Source organism: Scylla paramamosain, chromosome 28 (assembly GCF_035594125.1).
Source record: "Scylla paramamosain isolate STU-SP2022 chromosome 28, ASM3559412v1, whole genome shotgun sequence".
NCBI classification, from domain to species: Eukaryota; Metazoa; Arthropoda; class Malacostraca; order Decapoda; family Portunidae; genus Scylla; species Scylla paramamosain.
In genome coordinates this window covers 20,422,251-20,447,250 of record NC_087178.1, presented here as the reverse complement: position 1 = coordinate 20,447,250, position 25,000 = coordinate 20,422,251, and the positions used below count along the sequence as shown (strand labels likewise).

Here is a 25,000-nt window from a genome sequence, read left to right as displayed (position 1 = left end):
ACGAAATGGCTGCTTGGACTCATAACTAAAATATTAATTAAAAAAAGAATCTCATCGTGCTGAAAACGCAACGAAGATTGGGGAAAAACATACATTAACCGTATGTACATGGAAACTGATAATATTGATCACCGATGGAAAAGATTAATATGGTGTAGAAACAAAAAAAAAAAAAAAAAAAAAAAGTGGGGAGTTTGTGTGCCGAGGGAGGAGATGGATGGGCGAGGGCAGGGGGAAGGATACTAGAGTTGGGTGAGCCGGAGCCGGGAGGATATAAAATAGAGAGCAAGGGAAAGAAAAGGACTATCCTCTGCTTGTTGGTAGTGATGTTAGGCCGATGAAGACCAGACAGCAAGGGGGAAGCAAAGGAGCGATGCCTACATGAAGTGAGGGCTGGAGGATGGAAGGTGACATAGAGGAGAGAAAGAAAGGGAGTAGTTTGTTTGCGGAGGGTGAGGGTAGGTTAAGAGAAGGTGGAAAGCAGGGGAAGGGAAGAGACGAGGCTGAATAGATGGTAAGGTGAGGCCGAATGGAGACAAATGAGTAGTGGAAAGGGAGAGGAAGCACTTCCAGGAACTACTGAAATCATTGTTACGCAACTGTGGATGCAAGTTGATAGAAGTGGTTTCGAAGCATCATGCTCTGATTAGGTTGTGTGATTTAACTACATTAACTATAACAAGAAAAATAACCGGCTAGAGTCTTAAGAGGGAAATTTTTCGATTCAGATGAAACAAATCATAAAATACGAGAAAAAAACAAAGCTCCGAACCGGTATCGGACTGGCGGACGCAGTGCGCCCCTCTGTGGGGCGTAAGACGCATTTGGTCTCTTTAAAATTTAAAGGGCCATGCATCCTGACACGCCCACTTTCTTGATAGAAAGTATTGCATTTCTCTCTTTTTTTCTATTGAATTTTTAAGTTCTGAAAAGTTTTATGTCATAATATGCTCGTACGATAGTTTTTCCATGAGTCAGTGCGTGAGAGCCCGCAGGCAGCCAACCCTGAGGCAATGGAGGGGAGGGAGGGGAAGGAGTGTCAGTGAGTGACCCATCGAATAATCCACGTGCGCTGTTTCTGATAGCCACAACTTGCTGATCGGTGTTTGGTGTTGTTTTGCGTGGTTGCTTCCAGTACAGTTGCTACAAAAATCCTTTACGTTAGGAAGTAACGAAAGGCTCGCAGTGAATCCAGTCGTGAAAAAGTGCTGTAAAGATGAAGAGGTGCAATGTCACAGCCACTTCGTCAATATGAGAGGCTGCATCTTCAAGGAAAAGGAAAGACATACGTAAAATATCTCCATAACAGAAAAAGGGAAAAATATTAGAGAGATGACAAGACACCTGACTACCAGCCAGGTGGCCGCGACTAAACAACGTACCTGACGACAATGAAGTGAGTACAATCTACAGTTGTTTGTTTGTGGGACTGGGTGTGGAAGGATTAAATGTTTGTTGGCGTGATAGTTTTGCGTTGTGTGATAGTGTGAGAATTCATGCTGAGCGGCTCTCGAAAAGGGAGGAGTCGTGGGAAGGGAGAGGCAGCAGAGGGAACATGTGCACGAGTACGTGTAGGTTTGATTCAGTATTCCGTCCAGCAAGCACGGCAGGATGAATGAGAGGCGGCGGGTGAGGAGTGATGGAGGGAGGTGATGCAGGGAGGGCGGCGGTGATGGGTGAGGATTGGCCGTGACGAGGGAGCGAGAAGGTGCACTGAGGAAAGGTCGCGAGAGGAAAGTGAAGCAGGCATCCCCTTCGCTTTTAATATTCCTGAAAGTTCAACCCTTTGATGACTAATGACTGCATGACACTTGTTATTTTATTTGAGTAACGCTGGGCAATTTACTGAGCAAATGGAAAACCAGAAGCACTGAAAGGCTATAACGACTCGATTTTGTTTGATTCTTTCGAGTCTCGTTAGTGTCTTTCAAAACTGTACCATTAACTTGCAGAAGGGCGTTTCATTAGATACGTAGACAAGCCGTAGCGGTTAAATGGTTGCAATCACAACAGTAAATATGTGGCATTGCTGTGTAAGTTTGATTGTATCGCCTTGACTGTTTGACTGTCATGGTCGTCCTTTGTTGATATCTGAAACAATGAAAAAAAAAAATCCTTGCATGGGTAAACGCATAAAAAAAGAGAAGAAATTAATTTTGTCTTTCCAGGCTACAAAACTATTTAAGGGTCAGAAGCAAAAAAAAAAAAAAAAAAAAAAAAAAAAAAAAAAAAAAAAGCGTCTGTAAAGTAAACTGTAGGTAAATAGTGGAGAAAGCGTGTAGCAGTGAAAGGATTACACTACAAAATACTAAGAAAACAAATCGGGTCTCCATTAAGTAAGTCGAAAATTGCATGATAGAGGAGCATATGGAACTATTTCATGTAGCAAATGTTTATTGTAGTATAAAAAAAAAGTGTATCAAATTGAAAGTTTAGGATCGATGGTCCTAGTCGCCTTGTCCAAAGTGCGTCATCAGAACAAAAGAGCATCGCCATAATAGGAAAATCATGTAAGCTGATTGGCTTCTTCCGTCTGTTGGTGGAGGAGCGTCGCGTCAGCGTAAAGGTGAAGCCCGCTGACGTGATGGCCGGAGACCCCACAGTACGTAGGTAGTGTTTCGACCCTTATTGTCAATCCCTTGTGGTGTGTTCTGTGGGCACCAGCGTGAAAACAGTGGGCACCAGCGTGAAAACAGTGAAAAACCGCTAATTATACGTGTTTGCGGGGCACTAGGACTCAGATGCCGAACGGACAAGGATGAGCAGACTTGAAATTCGACCATATCAAAGAAATCTGTGTCTCTCTCTCATTCCAAAGACACTAAATAATCAAGTATTTCCAGAAGAACACCAGAGTCGAGGCGATAGTGCGTGTGCGTATGTGTACGTATGTGTGTGTACATACGCCCACACGCCCACCCATGCTATCAGGAGAAGCAGAGTAAAGAAAGAGTTTTCTCTCGCTTAGGGAGGGACGGAGAGAGGGAAGGAGGGGAGGAATGAGGGAAGATAAGATGGAAGAGTGGGAGGGAGATGAGATGGAAGGAGAAATAGAGGGGAGAATAAGATGGAAGGAGGAATAGAGGAAGGGAGGATAAAATGGAAGGAAAAGAGGGAGGAAGTATGAGTGGAAAGGAGGATGAGAAGAAAGAGAAAGGAGAGATGATGAGAAGAACGGAGGAGAAAAGGGGGAAGAGGAAATAGAAGGAAGAAGAGAGAGAAGCAGGAAGACAGGAGTGAAGAAAAGAGGGAAGTAAGAGAGGGAAGAATAGGAGGCAGGGAGGAGTGAAAGAAAAAAAAAATGAAGTGAGAAAAAAGTAGAGGGAAGGAGGAGAAGACATAGAAAGACATGGAGGTAGAAAGAGAGAGACGGAGAAAGAGAGAGAAGGAGATAAGGAGGGATGGAGGAAGGAAGAAAAAGAAAGAGGGGACAGAAGATAAGTAAGGAGGAAGGAAGAGACGGAAGGGGAAAGAGCGGGAAGGAGGAAAAAGAGAGAGAGAGAGAGAGAGAGAGAGAGAGAGAGAGAGCAGCACACCAGGACCAGTTTTGCGTTGTTAGCTTCATTACTTCCCCTCCTGTCCTTTCATTGGTCTGTTACTTGAAGCAGCTTTTCATTGTTACCATTCAATCTCTGCTTTAGTGTTACTTCTGCTCCACAAAATATTTTAAGTCATTGTTTAAGGTACATGTATTATTTTTTTTTATGTTGTCTTTATTTATTTATTTATTTAGTATTTTTTCTTTATCTTCTGATCTTCTTTCTTATCTGCTTCTTTTTTTTTTTAACTTTTTCTCTTGTCTTATGTTGTCTTCTCATCTCTTTTTTTTTTTTTTTTCGTTCTTTCTCCTCTACATTACTCTGTATAAAGTTAGCGTTTTCTTTACGGTGCTATCTACTTTTATTACCATTTCCTCTTCCTCCTTTCTTCTCTTACCTTGTATTTCTATTTCCTCTCGTCACCTTTTATTCTCTCACCCCTTCCCCTCGCTGTAACATATCTATCACATTCTATACTAACGTCCCCATTCATGATTTACGAAGCTGAAACGGTGGGTATAATTTTTTTCCCATCCTGAAGACGCACACAATATTTCCTCACAATCAGTCACACAAGACCTTCATTTCCTTCCCCTTTTTGTTAACTTTCGCCTCGATGTTTGGAGGCAACGTGTTCCTGCCCATTTGCCCTTTTTCCCCCTCCCCATTTAGGTGAAGATAAACTGTATGTAGCGGTGATAGCGGCCTCCCACATTTCCTGCCTCACTTACTGCTCATTCCATCTTGTCTCTTATCACTTCTCTCTCCCTTCGTTTCCCTCATTTTGCCTTGATTTCTTGTCTTCTTGTTCTCTCTCTCTCTCTCTCTCTCTCTCTCTCTCTCTCTCTCTCTCCACACTTTACCTTCTCCATGCTCACGTCTAGAAGCTCGTAAAAGTTAGCACTGTGAATAGCGTCTCTCTCTCTCTCTCTCTCTCTCTCTCTCTCTCTCTCTCTCTCTCTCTCTCTCTCTCTCTCTCTCTCTCTCTCTCTCTCATCTCTGACTGTTCCCCCTTCTGTCCCTGTTCCCAAAACTTCTCCAATTTGCTTTCATTACTAAGCTGCTAGGGTCGTGTAGTCTCTTATTTCTACGTAAAAAATCAATGTCCAACTTTCCCCCATCCCTAATTTTCTCCTCTGCCGTCCGTCTCTTTCTTTCTCGCACACCACCACGTATTTTCACTAAATCTTCGTTCCGGCCTTTTCCATGTTTCCTGTCCCGGTCAGAGCTATGGACGAAGGGAAAAAAAGTCAGAAACCAAGAAACCCCCGTAAGAAAAAGATACATTCCCAGCTGTTGGTAGGGAAGCTGAGAGATTAGTAGCAAGGGGAGACAAGACAGAGGAGGAGGAGGAGAGGGGAAGAGAGAAAGGTGTTAAAGAAAGAACATTGAAGACTGACAGTAGAAAAAATGGAAAGATCACTGCCTGACAACAAAGAGATTTCCTGCTGGATTCTTAACACTAGCGTGGGAAAAGAGTATAAAAATCATGTGTTTGTTCCTGACCCCCTCCTTCCCTTCTCTTTGCTTCCTCACACATTGGACACCGTTCCTGCTGGAAATAATAGGTATGGAAATTGGCTTAGGACAAGGAAGGAAGGAAAGTCAAGTATTAGATGCTTATTAGATGTGTTGATAGTTTACCAACTGAAATCATGAGGTGAATACAACAAATTTTTTTTCCTCATACATAGACTATTTTCAGAGACCAAAGAAAGAGTCAGGTTCTTATAGGTGTACATTTTTTTTCCACTGATGGTGCAGAGCATTTCTGAAACTATCACGAGACTCATGAAAACGTCCTGGAAAAGCTCAGTGACTTCCTTTAGAGCTTAAAGAACTATCGCTCTAATTATGGCAATCACCGCCATTGAAAACCTTAGTAACTTCCACTACAGTCTGTCAAAAGTCGCAACTGTAGTCTAAAGCTTTTGAGAACACTGCTCCAGGTGACGAGGAATGGCTAGGTTACTGATTTTTTTCTTAACGTTGTAATAGAATGGTTAGACAAGACTGGTTAGGGTAATGTGAAAAAAAAAAAAAATAGAGTATTTAAGTGAGCAGGCTTGGTGAAGATATTCCGATCGTGATAAAAAGAGATATGAAAAATGACTGACAACCTCTGGGTTCGAAAAAAGAATGATCTAACCAGTGCTTGAGTAAACTGAATGAAAACTGAATAAAAACACGGTCTAGGAATAAGATTTTAGTATCATACTACAACGATTTTTACTTTTTTTTTTTAAATTTTTTATCTTGTCTAGTCCCTCGTACATAAAAGTGGCTGGGTTTTATGACAGTTCCATTGTTTCTTGTCTGTGATTTTTTTTTTTTTCGTGGGAACCCTCCAGTAATCGACACTGTTGAGATTAATCATTACCTTGAATGCCAGTTTTATATTTTACGTGATCCTGGTTTCCCTTGAGGACAGAGATTGCGAAGTTTTAATCTTTATTTGTAAAGGTTGGAACTTAATTTTGAGATTAGTTTTGTGGCACCTTTACGAGAAGGAGGAGGAGGAGGAGGAGGAGGAGGAGGAGGAGGAGGAGGAGGAGGAGGAGGAGGAGGAACAAGAGAAAAGGAAAAGATTAAGTAAAAATAGAAGATAAAAAGCGGTGGACGAGAGGGAGGAGTAAAAGAAGAGAGCTAGGAGCAGGATAAAACGACAGAGAGAGAAAACAGGAATAGAAAATCAGGTGATGTTGATGGAGGAAGAGGAAGAGAAAATGGAGAAGGGGGAAGGGGAGAAGGAAGAAAAAAATGAAAAAAAGAAACGTAGCAACATATTTTATTATCATTGACTTGTTCTTTTAAATATAGGAAAGAAAACACTGACCTAACCTAACCTAACCTAACATGACCTGACCTGACTAGACTTGCTTCATGCGTGTCAGGGCAGTGTGCTACTATTACTGCACTGGTCTGTCTCCTGTGTGAGCGATTCTTGTGCTTACTTTTATCATTGTGTGGATTTTATTTATTTATTTTTTTGTGGGTGGTTTTGATGAAAGAGTGTTTGGGTGAGACGTGTGTTTTTCGTTTTATTTATTTATTTTTTTATCTCAGTAATAGAAGTGGTAGTTGTTGTAATTGTAATTATAGTAGTAGTAGTTGCAGTTGTTATGGTGGTGTTAGTGGTGCTAGTGGTGGTGGTGGTGGCCGTTTTGGCGGTGGTAGTGGTGGTGGTGGTGGTGTATTTTTTTTAATAGATTGGTAGATATAAAATTCAAATGCGTAGATATATCATTCAAATGCGTATAACAAAAGTAAACAAAAATTCAATCGTGAAAATAAAAAGTGTTGAAACGTTTTGCTTTTATATTCTTTACACACACACACACACACACACACACACATTTTAAATTTGTTGGGTATAACCATAGTACAAAATTATTAATGCATATATCGGTTTGTAAATGTTTTGTAATTGCGTATAGCACCATTTTAACTGTCAGATGTTTTTAGTGAGTTTTGTCCGTGTCTATGTATCCGTCTTTCTTTGTCAGTGGGTGGGATGTTACCTCTCTCTCTCTCTCTCTCTCTCTCTCTCTCTCTCTCTCTCTCTCTCTCTCTCTCTCTCTCTCTCTCTCTCTCTCTCTCCACAGCCTCAACACGCATGGTCTTTCTCGCAACCCAATTTTCCTCAATTTTCTCCCCATCCCTTCAGAGTTACAGGCTCCATGGAACAATAATTGGCCACGTATGCAGCCTGGAATATCGAGTTTAGTGAATGAGGAAATTAACCGGAGGAATAAGCCAGAGGGAAGCCCGAGCACTGAAATTGATGGGTTGCAGGTACGTCAAGGCTAGTCTGCTCAACGCCGGCTCTGGTTTACTGCAGAGAGTAGAGATCTGATGAATGTTGGGTGTGTGTGTGTGTGTGTGTGTGTGTGTGTGTGGGTGGGTTGGTGTGTGTGTGTGTGTGTGTGGGTGGGTGGGTTGGTTGGTATGTGTGTGTGGGTGGGTGGGTTGGTGTGTGTGTGTGTGTGTGTGTGTGTGTGTGTGTGTGTGTGTGTGTTGCGGATTCGAGGTTCTGGCCACGGTTATTAAATGATGATAGAAATTTGCAATTTCGCTCAATATTTTTGTTTCGCGGTGTTAGGAAAATTGTTTCTGGTGTCGTTTGATTTCTAGATTTTTTCTTTGCTTACCAATGGAAAATTTCGTTCAGCGTCTTCGTTACGTGGGGTTTGAAAATTTTGTTGTCCATTAGTTTATAGGATTTCCCGACAAGTTAAATTTATTATCGTTTCGTTTGTAGGTTTCTTTGGCACGGGTTAAAATTTGGTATCTTTCTTGGTTGTAGGTTTCTTCTACAGCACTTAAAGGAAAAAAGGATCGGATGTGGACTGCATTTCATAGCACTTGTATTGATCTCGAGCAAGATAAGAAAGGCCAGGCTGTCATATCCAGTCTGCTACAGTTTACCCTCCCTTTTGCCGCCGGTAGGTTTTCCCAGGTAGCTAGCTATTTATCGACTGGCTCACACGGGAGAATGAACAGGTAGGCAGCCTCTGTACCACCTCCCTACGCTCTTACCTCTGCCCAAACTGGAAGCAAGGCGTGCAAATTCGTAGCAAAATAACCTATTTTAACGTGTGGAGGAGGCAGACGAGGGGCACAAGAAAAAAAAAAACAAATGTGGGAAACACGTTGTTTTCACGCCCCCCTTCCAGTAAAAGGCAAAAAAAAAAAAAAATAGAGCAAGGAAATCGTCATACATAATATTTAGTATAATCTTTTGACTTAGAATAATGGCAGCAGACCTACTGGCCTTTGCGTTTTTTTTTTTTTTTTTTTTTGATAAACTACACCATCCAATCAAAGGTAAAACATGCGGGATAGTAAAGGCCAAAGGTCGTTCTCACCTACCATTGCTTCCAGAAAGAGTACTAATACTAATATTATTTTGTGAGTGTGTGATGTTAATCAGTGTGCCGTGGTAAGCTGAGACTGTACTGTCCCTCGAGTGCTAATGTTTCCGGAACCATTCGTGAATGCTCACATGTATCCGTTATAATGATACGTAATTTTTTTCTAGTACAAGAACCAAAACTGAATATATAGTAATGCTATGCAATATTTCAGCTCTCTTCATTAAAGTAAGGCGAAAAAGAGTCTTATTAATTTTTCGACTGCGGTAATTTTTTTTTTTTAATTTTTACGAGTTGAGGAGTCTCGCCAAGGGTACAAACACGAGGAAAAAGCTCACTCAGTCTGCCGCTTCCAAAAAAAATCATAATAAGCGGAATCTCCATAAAGTGAGAGGTGTCGTGATGCTTCTGGAAGCAAGATGCCATCGCTTAGCGTTGATTATAGTGAAGAAAGACTTAAAGACTCTGATGTGTAGACAAAACTCCACTCGCCAGATGGAGCGTGGCAATCTGTGGATCGCTACGTCTGTCTCGCTCCTGTTATTTCTAGGCGTCTTGCATTTTTCTCATTATTACTAACGAGCGTTTGGGTGCGTCTCATTAGGCAGCCGCTCCCCTAGCTGATTGGTTCCCCAAAGGACCAATGTCTGCCCGAGAGGCTCTTCCTAGATTTTTAACGACTGCCTGGAAAGTTATCACAGAATATGTAAGGCATCTTCCATATATATATATATATATATATATATATATATATATATATATATATATATATATATATATATATATATATATATATATATATATATATATATATATATATATAATTTTTTCTCGAAGTTGTGATCGAAGTTGTGATTAAAATGAAATATGTAAAATGAATTATATAAGATATCGAATACGAAATTACTTTATAAATGAATGATGAAAGTGTGTTTTTTTTTGTGTGTGTAACAGAGAGAGAGAGAGAGAGAGAGAGAGAGAGAGAGAGAGAGAGAGAGAGAGAGAGGCAGGGAGAGCGATGAACACGTGATGGCTGGAGTATAATGGTAGCCGGTGTGGGTCTGGTGAGGATGACAGGTGTGTAGTGGGCGGTAGGTACTGTTGACACGCGGAGGAGCCGAGAGGGGGCGGGGAGGTGCTACATACAGGTGAGACAGGTAATGAAAAGCCTCACAGCTCGCGTGCATATAATGGAAAAGGGGACGGGATGAAGGGGGATGAGGGAGCTGGAATTTTTCATCACCTCACACTCAGTAATCATCCTATCTCTTTGTATACTTCAGAGAAATGGATGTTTTCCATCATTCTTTAACCATGTAGGCCTATCTGCCAGTCTACTTTTAACAATTCTCTAATGAAAGCTCCTCTGGTGCTCTCTCTTGCCTTCCTACCTTACTTATCACGGTTGGACTGTTTATTGAGTGTATGAATAGCGAAGAAATAACTTGTATGATATTAGTATTGTATAACTGGTGCATTTCTGTTAGAATCTGTGTCTAGAACTGACTTGTAAAGCGTGTGAGCAGTGTCGATGATTAATGAAATATTGCCTCTTGCTGCTGTGTACAAAAGCTCTTTTGGAAAACTGCAAGTTTATTGGGTAGTTGAATGCTCTTTGGATAATCAAAAGCTTTTTAATACAGTTGCAATCCCTATGGGTAGTTGAAAGCTGTTTGGAAAAATTAAAGCTATATTGGACTATTGAAACCTGTTTAGATGTTAGAAAGCTCTTTCGACACTTTAAGGGTCTGAATAATTGAAAGCTCTTTGTATAGTTGAAAACTGGATTGTCGAAAGGTCTTTGGATGGTTGAACTCTGTATAATAGAAAGCTCTTTAAGTAGTTTAAATCTCCTTGGACAGCCTGAAATTGGCTTGAAGCAAATCTTTTGGACAGTTGCAATCTTCCTGAATAGCTAGAAGCTCTTTGCAGAAACCCTTGGGTAGATTAAAGGTCTCTGGATAGTTGAAAACTGTATGGGCTTTTGGAAGCTTTTGGATGATAATGAAAGACCCATCAAACGCCACGTGCAACCATCCAAAGAGTTAGGGACTTCATACCCATCTCCGCGCAGTGCCGCCAGCCGAGCAGCGCAGACACACGGCGGCCAGCGAGAGGCTGCGGGGAATATCAATCCTTCCTGATCCTCCGTCGCAAAACCAATCAAAACAAACACACCTGCCATTGTTGACTGCAACCTCTCTCTCTCTCTCTCTCTCTCTCTCTCTCTCTCTCTCTCTCTCTCTCTCTCTCTCTCTCTCTCTCTTATTACCCTCAGCAGGTAGGTTTAATGACAAACTATTTAAATATGCCTGCCCACCTGACTTCCTGCCTGTCTGCCTCCCTCCCAACCCTTCCTGGTCTCTCTCTCTCTCTCTCTCTCTCTCTCTCTCTCTCTCTGGAATACAAGAGAGAGATAGAGATAGACAGGCCAGGCAGGTAGGTAGGGCACTGGGTGGGAGTGTAGAGGGACAGGGAGGCACGGGGTAAGAGAGGCAGGCAGGCAGAGGAGGGAGGAAGACGAGGAGGAAGGTAACGAGGCATCTGCTGAGGTGGAGAGACAGCAGCTCATCCACTAGCAGGTGCTCAGGTCAGGTGGTGTCAGGTGCTGGTGCCACTCTCACTTGATTGAAAAACTTTGACGAGTGAGTTGATGAAAATGAGGCTGCGGCTGGAGACAATAACAGTGCGCAGGGACGCTTTGTATTTACAGTTTTTCTCTGTTTCATTAGCAGTGTGGGGTTATTGCGATTTTGACTTCCGGAGAAAAAGAAAGAAAATCGTGCTCTCTTGACTCTCGGGAAAAGAAAGTTCTGGTCGAAGACGTGCGTGTGAACAAAAACCACGTAGAGCTCTTGACATATTGGCTTACTCGGGGACAAGTAGATGTTAGATGTGGGACAAAAGAGAACATTTCTTTTACGTAGCCTTTTCTCCATATTTTTTTTTACTGATATTTCGTCTCCTCATTCTCTCGAACTTAAAAAAAAAATCACTGACTCATTATATTGGTCGCTTGAAAAAGTGTCAAAGAAATATCAAGGCGTTGCCAGCTTGGTTTCTTTTAAATTGAAAATGACTCCGATCACTTTTATATTTTCATGCAGCTCAAGGATTATGAAAAGATTGCCAACTTTCATGGATTTTTGTCTTTTTACAGAAAGTTTAAGAGCAAAATTTTGGCATTTCATCAATTCTCTAAAGTCTCCGTGATCAATTCTCTGAAGAGAACGAATAACCTTAATGAGTCTTAATAGTTCCGTAATGGTACTTTATATTAAAAAAAACAGGAAATGACTGACTTAACAGACGGCATCATTGACGAAAGGTGTGAACGATTACTAAGGAAAGGATTAGATACAGGATGTTATGTTGCGCTCTATTGTATAATGCAAATATAAATGTATACATGTATGAATTTTAGTCCTTTGTTATTCAGTAATTCACCATATGATTGTTTAAACAAGTAGTCTTTTTGAATAGAAAACAAAATGAAATTAAAAAATAAATGTAAAAGAAAAATGAAGCTTTGGTAACGTTGACATAAACCATGTATACCTCACTTTGTTCATAATATACAAATAGGCAGCAGCACACGAGGCTCGAGGGAACACCAAGAGTGCTGCAGCGCAAACATAAACTTACGAGTAAACAAGCTGTTATTAATAATTGGAAGCAAATGTTTGAACTCTGGCTAATCGCACAAGTGTGGTAACTATCCCAAGCCAAAGTCTAATATGCAGCATTCTTGTGGCTTTATGTTACGCAAATCTATGCTCCTCAAAATATGGTGGTGATGAAAAGCAGTGTGGAAAGGAGCCCCAGCCCCGGCCCTGCAGCTTGCCGTGCCAAAGTTTCTTGGTAACAACGAGTCAGAACTTTTCGCAAGATGTTTGAAATTCTGATGAAACACGATGGAGCAGAAAGTTCGTGAAGCTACATTGTTTGCTCTCACACTTCAGCATCAGATCAAATTTGAGCGACCAAGGTGAAGGAACACAGCTTCATCATGGGGAAGAGACGAGCGTGTGGAATGAAGCGCTGGTGGGCAATGACACGTAGAAAAGGAGAGTTGTTTTCATGGTTCAAGTGAATAGATTTCACGGTGTTTGTGTGCATGTCGTGCTGTCACAGAAGCAATCAAGATTTTCATATGGATTTTTTGTATTTTTTAATGCATTCTTATAACACTGGGGTTTTAATTTATCTTTTAACTGATAATATATATATATATATATATATATATATATATATATATATATATATATATATATATATATATATATATATATATATATATATATATATATATATATATATATATATATATATATATATATATATATATATATATATATATATATATATATATATATATATATATATATATATATATATATATATATAGTTAAACAAAGTAAAGTAAGATTAAATAATGGATAAATAAGATGGAAAAAAATAGTTAGATAAAAACTTTTATATCGACCTGAAGAGCCAACAGCCCGGTTCTTCACCAATTGACGGGACGGTACAAATAAAACTATCAAAAAGTAAAGGTTATCAGAAATATTCCATACTGTGTTCTCCATCACACTCGTCCTCCTGGCAGTCATATTTTCCCTAATGATTCAACCACACTCTCTTAATGTCCGGGAAACTTTTCTGCCCTTCGTGAATTACTGGAAAGTTTGGGGAAAAGTAAGTCACTGTTTAAATTTTGAAAAAAGACGAGGCGTGAAGCTAGTTTGAAAGAGAGAGAGAGAGAGAGAGAGAGAGAGAGAGAGAGAGAGAGAGAGAGAGAGAGAGAGAGAGAGAGAGACACACACACACACACACACACACACACACACACACACACACACACACACACAAATACTAAAATAGAACAACACTTTCCCAAACAATACCGTGAAACAAGGGGGAGCATTGCAAGTGCTTCACCAGTAAAAAGTCACAAATCAGAGAGTATTCACACAGACACTATATAGTCTCTCTCTCTCTCTCTCTCTCTCTCTCTCTCTCTCTCTCTCTCTCTCTCTCTCTCTCTCTCTCTCTCTCTCTCTCTCTCTCTCTCTCGTTGGTTGTTTCAGTGATTGATTAACGTGTTTGTATAATGCGATGTACAGTTGCATACAATATAACACGTAAATGGGTCTCTTTGTAGCGATTATGTTAAACCGTGTGTGTGTGTGTGTGTGTGTGTTGAGATCAGTCAGGAAATGAGCAGACGAAAGACAAACAAAGCTAGAGTAAAACCTATTTAACTAATCAGCCACTCGCTTCAGGCTCATCTGATGTCAATGATCATAGTGAGATGTTTTGCACCGCCACTTTCATCGCTCCTGTCCATGTCCATCCCCACCTCGCCTTACCGTGGCTTCTTTACGTGGCGAGAAAGAACTACACGGGGGTTATTTGATTCTCCAAAGGGTAAAGGTTGAGGTGAATCTCGGAGGAAGATGTCAGAAACAGCTATAAAGGTGACTTACTACGTGTACGTGAGATATGTAAAGCGGGAGAGAGAGAGAGAGAGAGAGAGAGAGAGAGAGAGAGAGAGAGAGAGAGAGAGAGAGAGAGAGAGAGAGAGAGAGAGAGAGAGAGAGAACGGACAGACAGGCATATAAGCAGACATATTAAAACACATATACGAACAGGAAAAGAGAGACACATACACAAATACAGACACACACATTAAAACAAACAGACAAAGACAGAGAAACGGACGCACAGACGCACAGCCAGAAACCGAGAGCCACACTGGACGACACACACACACACACACACACACACACACACACACACACACACACACACACGGCACAACACACGGACATGAACACAGATACACAGACACAGACAGGTACAGGTAAACACAGGTAAACATAGGTAAACACAGAAAGGGGCACGTGTCACTTACTTCTTGATGGAGGGCAGGAGGAGGCTCGAGGCGTGCTTGCAGGTATCCACGCACTGCCGCCTCACTTTCCGTATCCTCTCTCTCAGTTCAGGTCCGTCCCGACTCTGCCCCACGCAGATGAGCAGGTCACGAAACAATGCCACCTGCGAGTTGATCTCCACCACCAGCTGGGAAAAAAGGAGACCAAAAAATGGGGTTAGGAAAGGCGAGACGAGAGAGAGAGAGAGAGAGAGAGAGAGAGAGAGAGAGAGAGAGAGAGAGAGAGAGAGAGAGAGAGAGAGAGAGAGAGAGAGAGAGAGAGATTGGCTATATAGATTTGTACATTTTGAGGTTTTAAAGAACCAATATGGTACACGTGTGGGTGTGTGTGGGTGAGAGAGAGAGAGAGAGAGAGAGAGAGAGAGAGAGAGAGAGAGAGAGAGAGAGAGAGAAAATCCACCCACTACCAGACCATTTTTTAAATTTTTTCCTTAAACAGTTTGTTCATCCATCACCACCTCCACCTCCTCTAATTCTTTTTTCTCTTTCCTCCTCCGCCTCTTGTTTATCATCATTTTTTCCATTGCATCATCATACCAGAGAGAGAGAGAGAGAGAGAGAGAGAGAGAGAGAGAGAGAGAGAGAGAGAGAGAGAGAGAGAGAGAGAGAGAGAGAATCATTACCCTAATTGCTGAATTCATGTCAGTGTCAACATCATGTACATTTTGTGAAGTAAGCAACAATGGTGATTTGTGGCCGCACTTGTGTTACGCACTCCACAACAACCCGCGCCGGTGACAAAGATAACAAAAGGCAGCCAACCATTGTGTATTTGTAACATAACATATAACAGAGGGCTGTATTTGAGTTACGTGACTGTGTATGTATGTCACTGTTTCTCTCTCTCTCTCTCTCTCTCTCTCTCTCTCTCTCTCTCTCTCTCTCTCTCTCTCTCTCTCTCTCTCTCTCTCATTCTATTTTTATTCAGTTTTCAGTAGTTGAAAAGTGCCAGTCAGTAGGTCAGGAGATATTCTTGTTTTCTCTCTCTCTCTCTCTCTCTCTCTCTCTCTCTCTCTCTCTCTCTCTCTCTCTCTCTCTCTCTCTGTCCCTCGGGAAGCGGGATCGAGGGCCGTGCGGTGGCGTTCACACAGGCTGGGCCGCTGCGGAGTCATGGTGCCTGCCTGGGCTCGGGGAAAAAAGAGGTCAGAGGAGGAGGCTCGCTCGCAGTACAGCTTCAGGGAGAGGTGGTGGCGTGACTGTGGCATTGAACTGTTTCCCGCGAGGCTGGGTGTGTGTGAAAGGGTAAGGGAAGGGTGTGCAACAGTGAGGTAAGGGATGAAAGTGCGGGGAAAGGGTGAGGGTGCGTGTGAAGAGGTGTGTGGAGGGAGGTATGAGGGGGAATGGCACAGGGTATGTTTTTTTTTTTTTTTTTTTGGGTGTCAGTGTGTTAGGAAATTACTTTGTGTTGGGAAACGTGATTCTTTTTCTGTGTGTGTCTGTCGGTCTCTCTCTCTCTCTCTCTCTCTCTCTCTCTCTCTCTCTCTCTCTCTCTCTCTCTCTCTCTCTCTGTCAGTGTCTCTTTCACTTTCTCTCTTTTTCTCTGTCCACCTTCCATTATTTATCTATCTCTATATTTTCACCCGTACCCTCCTTCCTCTCTGTTCATTTAACCATTTGCCTTTGTTTATGGTTGCTACCTTACACATCTTTATTCTCTCTCTCTCTCTCTCTCTCTCTCTCTCTCTCTCTCTCTCTCTCTCTCTCTCTCCTTTATTTATTTATCTTTCAATTTTGTCTTTCCTGACCCCCAACACAAATTTTTCTTTCTTGGAAGCTCTTCTCTTCCTCCTCCTCCACCATCTCCTTTTTCTCCGGCTGAAAGGAAGGTCATTGTCTTCTTAATCCCCATCAGTACCTCTCTCTCTCTCTCTCTCTCTCTCTCTCTCTCTACCATCGTGCACATTTTACTTTGGACTGAATAGCATTGCTTATCTCAGACGGTCCCTTGAAGTGCAACATATGCATCATTATTTGTTCTTCCTTTGTGTTCTCTTCAAGATGTCGACGCCACGTTTGCTTGTTCCTCCCTTGTGTTCCTTTGTGTTCTTAAGATACAGGCACTCTGTATCTCCTGAGGGAGCAGAACATAAGACCCTCTGGGAAGGCAAACATTAAGCAGGCTACCGTTTGGGCTCGGTGACATCTGGATTAATTTAACCCTCCTCCCATTGGCTGACGGCTCCTGGGGCCCTAGAACCTCTTCGCTGATTGGTTAGATGGAGGAGCAAGAGGCTGATTAGGTGAAATTTAATACGCACTTATGTCTTGCGTTGAGGAAGTTAAAGGAATGACCCGCGAGGGAAGCATGACGGAGGAAGAGAAGAGAAGGGAATAAGAGGAAGCGCTGGAGGTGAAGAACTAGAGGAAGTAGTAGTGGTGGTGGTGGTCGTAGTGGTGGTGGTTGTAGTGATGGTGGTAGTGGTGGTGGTGGTAGTGTTGGTGGAGGTAGTGTTGGTGGTGGTAGTGATAATGCATAGGATGGTAAGAGCGAGTGAATAGTGTAATGAGAGAGAGAGAGAGAGAGAGAGAGAGAGAGAGAGAGAGAGAGAGAGAGAGAGAGAGAGAGAGAGAGAGAGAGAGAGAGAGAGAGAGAGATCACGTTCAAACGCACAACACGCTCTCGCAAAATGTGACAAAAATGGAAGCAAATTAAAGTAACTGATAAAAGAGGAAGTGTTTGCAAGGAACAGAGAGAAGGCGATTCATCAAAATGTGAGGAACTGTTAATAAAAAAAAAATAGAATAAAATAAAGGAAGGTTTAGTGACACTGCAAGAGCATAAAAGGAGAAAACAGAAAAAAAAGAAATGCCATAGAAATGAAGTGAAAGAAACTATGAGGCAAACAGGAAAAGTGAAAAGAGCTTAAGAAAAAAATAAAAATAAAAAGAAGCCACAAAATTATATATATATAAAAACGTAGAAGAATAAAATGAGTTCTGAGAATCTATCGGCTTGAGGGAAATTGGAAGGGAAAACCATTAGAAAAGGCCCCATTCAACAGGTCCTCCCATCTCCTCTCTCCTCCAGAACCCTTACCACGCACACTGCTGCTTCTTACCAATTAAACTCCCTATCCTATTTCCTACACGACTTTCCATGTTTTCTTAATGTCACCTTGAGCTTTCCCCTTTACCATTCTTCTTTCATCCTCACCGTGCTTCCCTCCACCCACACCAAATCTTCCCATACCATACGCCGCCTTTCACTGTCCCAGCCTTCTTCAGACCTTCCCTAACCTTTCTCTACACTCCGCCACCCTCAGCCAGCCTACCTCAACTTCCTTCCGTCTTCATTGTGCCGCCAACAGCTCTCCTCAGCCTCGTTGCACACCTCTCAGCCCCTCTCCATTCTCCTTCAGCTTTCTCCCGGCTCCCTGTGTGTCACCCTGCCTTTCTCAGCTCTCCCCAGCCTTCCCATCCCGACTCGGTCTCCGTCCTTCCTTGGCCGTCCTCACTTGGGCTTTATATGTGTGTGTCTGTCAGGCAATAGCACCTCAAAGAACCTGAGAGGAAGGGAGACAAAAGGAAAGAGAGAGAGAGAGAGAGAGAGAGAGAGAGAGAGAGAGAGAGAGAGAGAGAGAGAGAGAGAGAGAGAGAGAGAGAGAGAGAGAGAGAGAGAGAGAGAGAGAGAGAGAGAGAGAGAGAGAGAGAGAGAGAGAGAGAGAGAGAGAGAGAGAGAGAGAGAGAGAGAGAGAGAGAGAGAGAGAGAGAGAGAGAGAGAGAGAGAGAGAGAGAGAGAGAGAGAGAGAGAGAGAGAGAAGAGAGAGAGAGAGACTCAGAGAGAGACTCAGAGAGAGACTCAGAGAGAGACTCAGAGAGAGAGAGAGAGAGAGACTCAGAGAGAGAGAGAGAGAGAGAGAGAGAGAGAGAGAGAGAGAGAGAGAGAGAGAGAGAGTGTTCACATTCATTCGCTTCATTTTGACTCGTTTAGCCCTTCTGGTTATTACCTCATGGCGAGAATGATGGAAATAGTTTTGTGTGACAATATGCATAACAGTGCCACTACCACCACCATCACCACCACCAACACTACCACTGCTACCACCACCACCACCCCCAATAACAACAGCAACACCAGCAACACCAGCATTAGAAACGACAACAACAACATTATGAACAACAACATCAGGAACAGCAATGACAACATCAGGAATAACAATAACACTATTAGGAACAACGACAACAGCAGCAGCAACAACAACAACAACAACAACAACAACAACAACGATGACGATGACAACAACAACATCGACAACAACAACAACAACAGTAACCACAACAAAAACAACAATAACAACTATAATGAAAACAACAACAACAACAACAACAGCAGCAGCAACATCGACAACGACAGTGAAAACAACGACAACGATAACCTTAAAAATAATAAATAAATAAATAAAAAAATAATCAATAAACATCGAAACAACAACAACAACAATAACAACAGCAAAAAATAACAACAATAACAACGGCAAGAGGAACACGAACCAATCACGCATCAACAGAAAACGTAGAGACACAAGAACCAAACTGTCGATTACTGAAATCTTTTGGTGGCTCTACACATTCCTGCGATTCTAAAAAAAGCATCTAAAAAGGCAGAAAATTCATGCATGTGTTTTGGTGAGGTTGTCGAGAGTGTGAGAGTTGCAATTTTGGATGACAGTTGGGGGGGCGGTTTTTACCTTTTCTTTTTTTTTGCTCGCCTTTCTAACTCGATTTGACAGTACTCGTCCCCACCACCACCACCACCACTCCCTGTCTCCTTTCTCGCTGCCTCTCTCTTATCTGATGCCCTGACCCCATATTCTCTCTCTCTCTCTCTCTCTCTCTCTCTCTCTCTCTCTCTCTCTCTCTCTCTCTCTCTCTCTCTCTCTCTCTCTCTCTCTCTATGCAAACACACACACACACACGCAATCTATCTGTCTGTCTGTCTGTCTGTCTACCTACCTCTCTCTATCTCTATTCTTTTCAAGCCACTTTCCTCCTATTTCTTGTTCCCTCTTTGCCTCGTTTGCCTCCCTCGCACATCGCTGTCCACCGCACGTCAATCACTTGGCAATGCCGGGTTCGAAATTCATTATTGTACGAGTTTCTGTCCTCGAAATGCGGGGCGAATGCTTGCGCCGGCCACTTCAGAAGGATTGGTGGTGGCAGTTGTGGCGACGTGAAACTGTGTAGAGACAGCCAAGGGAGGCAGGCCAGTTGTGGAAGACAGAAAGGATGAGTGGATGAGTGGAATTGCATTGGTTAGTTGGTATTCTCTTTGAGTCATGGGAAAGCAAGAGTTGAGGTGACGAGAGCTGTTGAACATGATGTTACTATTGTTTATTTATTTAGTTAGTCACTTTATATGCTTGTATGTCTTCGTCTGTTTACCTCTAAGGATGTACCGTGGGATATTTATGTCCTCTAAGCAAACGAACACACACACACACACACACACAGGAGCGCAGGATTGCTAACCTCCCTCACCTGCCGGTTTGCAAGGTCACAACTAATCGGCTTACGTCCCGTACCTATTCTCTGGTAGGTGAGCAAGAGCTACAGCATGAAAGGAGACAAGCCCAAATCGTCTCTTCCCGCCCCGGTATTCCAACCCTGGACCTCTCGAGTGTGAGTTCAGCGCGCTATTCTCGTTTTCGTCCTCGTGCTCCTCCTTGTGCTCCTCCTCCTCGTGCTCCTCTTCATCTTCCTCCTCGTGCTCCTCCTCTTCCTCCTCCTCGTGCTCCTCTTCATCCTCCTCGTGCTCCTCCTCCTCCTCCTCCTAGTCTTCGGCAAACTTGAAGCGCCAAGGGAGAAATGAGATGTCGTGAGGAAGATATTGGGGGGTTAGTGGAAGATCTGAAGAGAAGCACGGCGGGGGAGGAACCGGTACGCCTTGGGGTGCCGGTGGATCCCCAGCTGTGTGTGTGTGTGTGTGTGTGTGTTTGTGTGTGTTTGTGTGTGTGTTTGCTTGCATTATAAGTTGGAGCTCCTTTGAAGTCGATGAAAAGTAATTTGACACGACTTAATTGCAAAATAATATCAGGAAACAAAACTCATGAACGAATAATGGGTCTGTACTTACGTTAGAGGCAAACAAGTGAGCCATCAGACAGCTGGCAGTCTGTGGCAACAAGGAACTGGAGAAAGAAAATGGATATGAAGGAAAACATTCTTTGGAACACCCCTGACGTAGCCTGGCAAAGATTTCATGAACTGTAAACATCACTCTAGTAAGCTACTTGTGCCGTACGCAGCAACATTAAAGTAAGAACTGGTCCGGGCTGAGGACAGGGAAACCATGGAGCTGAAGCTGAGCTCGTACTGAACGGGCGCGGCGCTGAGCTTAGGACCACATTCCCCTCCGTCACGCGAAGGATTCACACGCCGCCCGGAGGATTTACTTGGTGACCCCGGTGCCTCGGCCAACCAGGAGTGGTGGCGGCAAGCGGGACCAAGACCAGAGGTGGAGTGTAGGTGAAGAATAGGGGAGGGTGTAGACAGGGTGTAAAGGATTATATATAAAGGTGTGGTGGCGAAGTACTGGCGGTGACGAGGTGTGTGTGTGTGTGTGTGTGTGTGTGTGTGTGTGTGTGTGTGTGTGTGTGCGCGCGTGCGCGCGCGCGCTGGGGGAGAGTACAGGAATTTATAACGAGGTGACGAAGGATGGCGGCCGAGGCGGGAGGAGTTGGGAGGCTAGTTTTAACTTTTAAAAAATACAAACCCTCAAAAAATTGTTTGTTTGAAGTTGGCTTTTTGATTTTGATGAAAATATTCCTGGAAATTCCTTAGTAGTATGGAATTCGTCTATTATTTCTTGTCTGTTTGTTTTTATGTCTTTCTGCCTTTGTTCCTCTTTCTGTCTGATTATCTCTGTCTATTTCTCTCTCTCTCTCTCTCTCTCTCTCTCTCTCTCTCTCTCTCTCTCTCTCTCTCTCTCTCTCTCTCTCTCTCTCTCTCTCTCGCTCGCTCGCTCTCATCAGAATTCTTCCTTCCTCCTGCATCTCCACTTTCCTACATTTCTATTCTTTTGTTTATTTTTTTTCCGGTCTCAAACAATACACATTCCTTGAAATCATTCTGTTTTCTCTACTGTGTACCTTCGCTTTCTCATTCCCTCTCCTTTGTTGTCACCCAAGGCCCCGTGTCCACCTGTATTACTGGATGCCTTATTTCTGTCTGTCTTTCTCTTCACCTGTGTCTTTGTATATCTGTCAGCCTGGTGTCTGTCACTGTCTGTCTTTGTCTGTCTGCCTTTATGTTTGCCAGCCTTTGTGTTTATCTGTTTGACTGCTATCTGTCTCTGTCTGTCTGTCTGTCTGTCTTTGTATCTGTCTGTATATCTGTCTATCTATCTATTTATCTATTTTTTGCTTTTTTTTGTGTCGATTCGTCTTTGCTTTCGTGTCCTTGTCTGCTGTCCATCTCTGTAATTCTTTATACGTATTCCTTCATTTATCTTTCTCAAACCTTGCTTTTCTCCTTCTTTCACCCTCTGCTCTGCTCTTTTGTCTTCCTGTAACACGGACATCTGGTATTCTGAATCCGAATAAAAGATTTTGTTGGCTTTAATGATTCAGAATTTTTTTTCTTAGTTATATTACATATTTACTTAACCTAATTTTACTTTTTAAAAAGTTTGGATTTTTTTTGTACGTTAGTTTGTAATATTCGTTGGTGTTCGTGGGTCTTTAAACCTTTTACTACAAGTCATTTTTTCCCCATAAGCATCTACACTATTTTAGACAAACGTTTGCACTACAGTCTCTTGCATAGTTTTTGTATCACTGGAAACACAAAACTAACATGCTGTTTTCTCTTTTCTCCGTATTGATGCAAAATTTTTTCTTTTTATTGTGGTCTTGATGTTAGAATATCACGACCATAACATTAATAGAGATAACTAACATACTTCAAACATGACAGGATTTCTGGCCTTCTGTTTATACCTGGCAGTGAAATAAAAACTCAGCTCTATACACATTCCTTGGAGGGGTTACTCATTGTCCCACCTGGCTTGAGATTCGATTTCTAAACCTCTTAATATTATCGATCTGGAAATAACCGACCTGAGGAGTCTGCATTCTACTATCCTCTATTGTTAGGCTAAATGATGTAGGGGGAGGGAGGAGGTGGGCTAGAGAGAGAATGGGGAATAAAGCTTGGTGAAAAATAGGACAGTGGAAGGAAGAAAGGTTCCTAATGGTTGGGGTTGATGTTTTGCAAAATGATGTATCGCATAAGAGGCTCACTAAGTATTCTACATATCAAAATAAAGTAATGTAGCTTTTAACAACCTCGTAAGGACAAACCAGTCTACTATTAGTTCATCCTATGTGTTCCTTTGTGTTGTGTTGTGTCTGTCAGAGGCTTCGTATCTTACTACTGTGGATCTTTTACTTTAGATTAAATGAAGAAACTTTTAACAACCTCGTAAGGACGAACTATCTACGTACTGGTATGAGTTCATCCTTTATATTCCTTTGTGTTGTGTTGTCTGTAGGTTTTGAGGCTTCGTATCTTACTACTCTAAAAGCTTTTAACAGCCTTGTAAAGATAAACGTGTGTACTGCTGTTAGTTCATTCTTCGTGCTGTGGTGCGTCTATAGCTTCCGAAGCTTCCTAGTGAATGCAGAAGGTAACACTCGAGAGGCAATGACAGTGTAGGCGATCCAGCGCCCCCTGATTCTCGGAATAATGGATGTATAGGCTTTCTTGGAACGACTGTTCTAGGGAATAGAGATGATCATCCACTAGAAACTGTTGATGTTGTTGCTGTTGTTTTTGGTGGTGGTGGTGATGGTGGTGGTGGTTTTGGTGATGGTGGTTGAATTTTTTTTTTATTGCAGTAGTGTTATTAATAGTAGTAGTCGTCTTTGTTATTGCAGCAGTACTAGTAGCAGTAAATCTTGACAATGTCATGATCATCATCATCATCATCATCGTTACTGTGTAGGTGCCTCATATAATTTTTCCTTTATAATTAGAAGTTTAATGTTTAATTTATTATTTGCATGAAAACATATGTGATGTGCAGATTCATTAGTATTAAACTCTATGTAAAGCCTCGAATCGATGGTCACTTGTTAACAGGGTGCGGTTCCCTCCTTCATAGCTTGTAGGCATCACTCATTTAGTGGACGTAGTCGCACAGACGCGGGCAGGGAGGTGACCAAGATAAACATATTACTTTTCTAGTAGAAGCTGAATCTCACAATATTAAGTTGATTGTATATGTTGTCAATGAGTACTGTAATATGTTGAGAGTGTTTTTATACCAATGTGTAAGTTATTTTATGGGAAGCTGAGACTAAAAACTTGTTCACAGTTCCTACGGTCACGATACTTCATCAATAAATGTCGGAGCGGGAATTGCCATTCCTCGATCCTACGATGAGGGACGTGATCACTAAAACAGATCACCTAGCAGCTGGAGAAGACATGTCGGTGCGTCTACAATCGCCACTAGCACCACCACCACCACCACCATGGCAATCTCCCCCTCTCTGTGCTTCCGTGGACAAGGTGCTGCATAACGATCGGAGGCCAACACGCCACGATGACCCTCATATGGATTTTAAAGGATTACGTTACTGGGGAGAATCACATATTCATATCTGCATCATTCCTGTCATATCCTATACTTCTCTTTCCTAAATCAAATTCCGGTCTTCCTTGTATATATTTATTTTATTTATTTCCACTGGCATCAAGGCCCTGCACCCACGTTGTTAATTAATTTTTTATTTTCTTCGTTTTCTCATTTGGTTTTCTTTCCGTCACTAACCTGCATCCAGTAACTTTATTCCCTAATCAGTATCACTATTAATGTGTTTCTCCCCCAACATTCCCCTCTAATTTCTTTACAAGAGGCTAGAACGGTGAACAAACAAGCGTCTCTTTATTCCTCGCTCACCTGTATCTAATAACTTCATTTCCAACTCAGCATCACTATTAATGTATTTCTTTTTAATGCTACCCTTCAGTTTCTTCCCTGTGCGGTAGGAAGGAGAACACGGATGCAAGGGAGACGGTCTTGCTGGGGAGAGGAAGTACGGCAGGACAAATGAATGGATAAACTGGGAGGAGACTGACTGATTGATAGAATTGGAATATCATATCAACTTCATCCACACAGCACATCGCAGCGTGACTTGACGTGACATGACGAGGAAGAGAAAGAATGGCAGGGCAAATGAATGGCGCTATTGTGACGAGGTTGATTGACTGAAAGGACTGCACAGGATCACATCGACCTCAGCCACTCAGCACATGACAGCGTGACCTGACGTGACATGGCGTGACGGGGGAACGTGAGCCGCTGTAACGTAATACCGAGAGACGCAGCTCTTGTTAATTCTAAGGCCCGTATTCAGAATCGTCTTGCTCTCTCACCACAACTATTTTCCAAGGCCAGAAGGTCAGCCGGGTTCTCAAAACTGTTTCTCCTGTTAATAATATAGTAATCTTGTTAATCTGTCACTTAAACCGTAAAAAAAAAAAAACCCTTAAAAACCCGTGTAATTTTAACTTAAGCATTTTTTAAAGTGGTGGAGGTGCAGCTAGAAGTGATTCAAGATATGATCCTAAATGTTGTGTTTACCAGGTCATTCGGCTCCATTGACAGGGATTTGTCAGATTGG

At 42.3% G+C, this 25,000-nt stretch overlaps 1 protein-coding gene across 1 annotated transcript in view; it reads right to left on the bottom strand.

Moving 5' to 3' along the window:
- Window positions 1-15,010, bottom strand: part of LOC135115097 (uncharacterized) — a 42,154-nt gene extending 27,144 nt beyond the window's left edge. The window contains 2 exon segments of the mRNA XM_064031590.1: window positions 14,331-14,497; window positions 14,993-15,010. Coding sequence (XP_063887660.1) covers window positions 14,331-14,497; window positions 14,993-15,010 — 185 coding nt within the window.
- Between the last annotated feature and the right edge of the window lie 9,990 nt (window positions 15,011-25,000).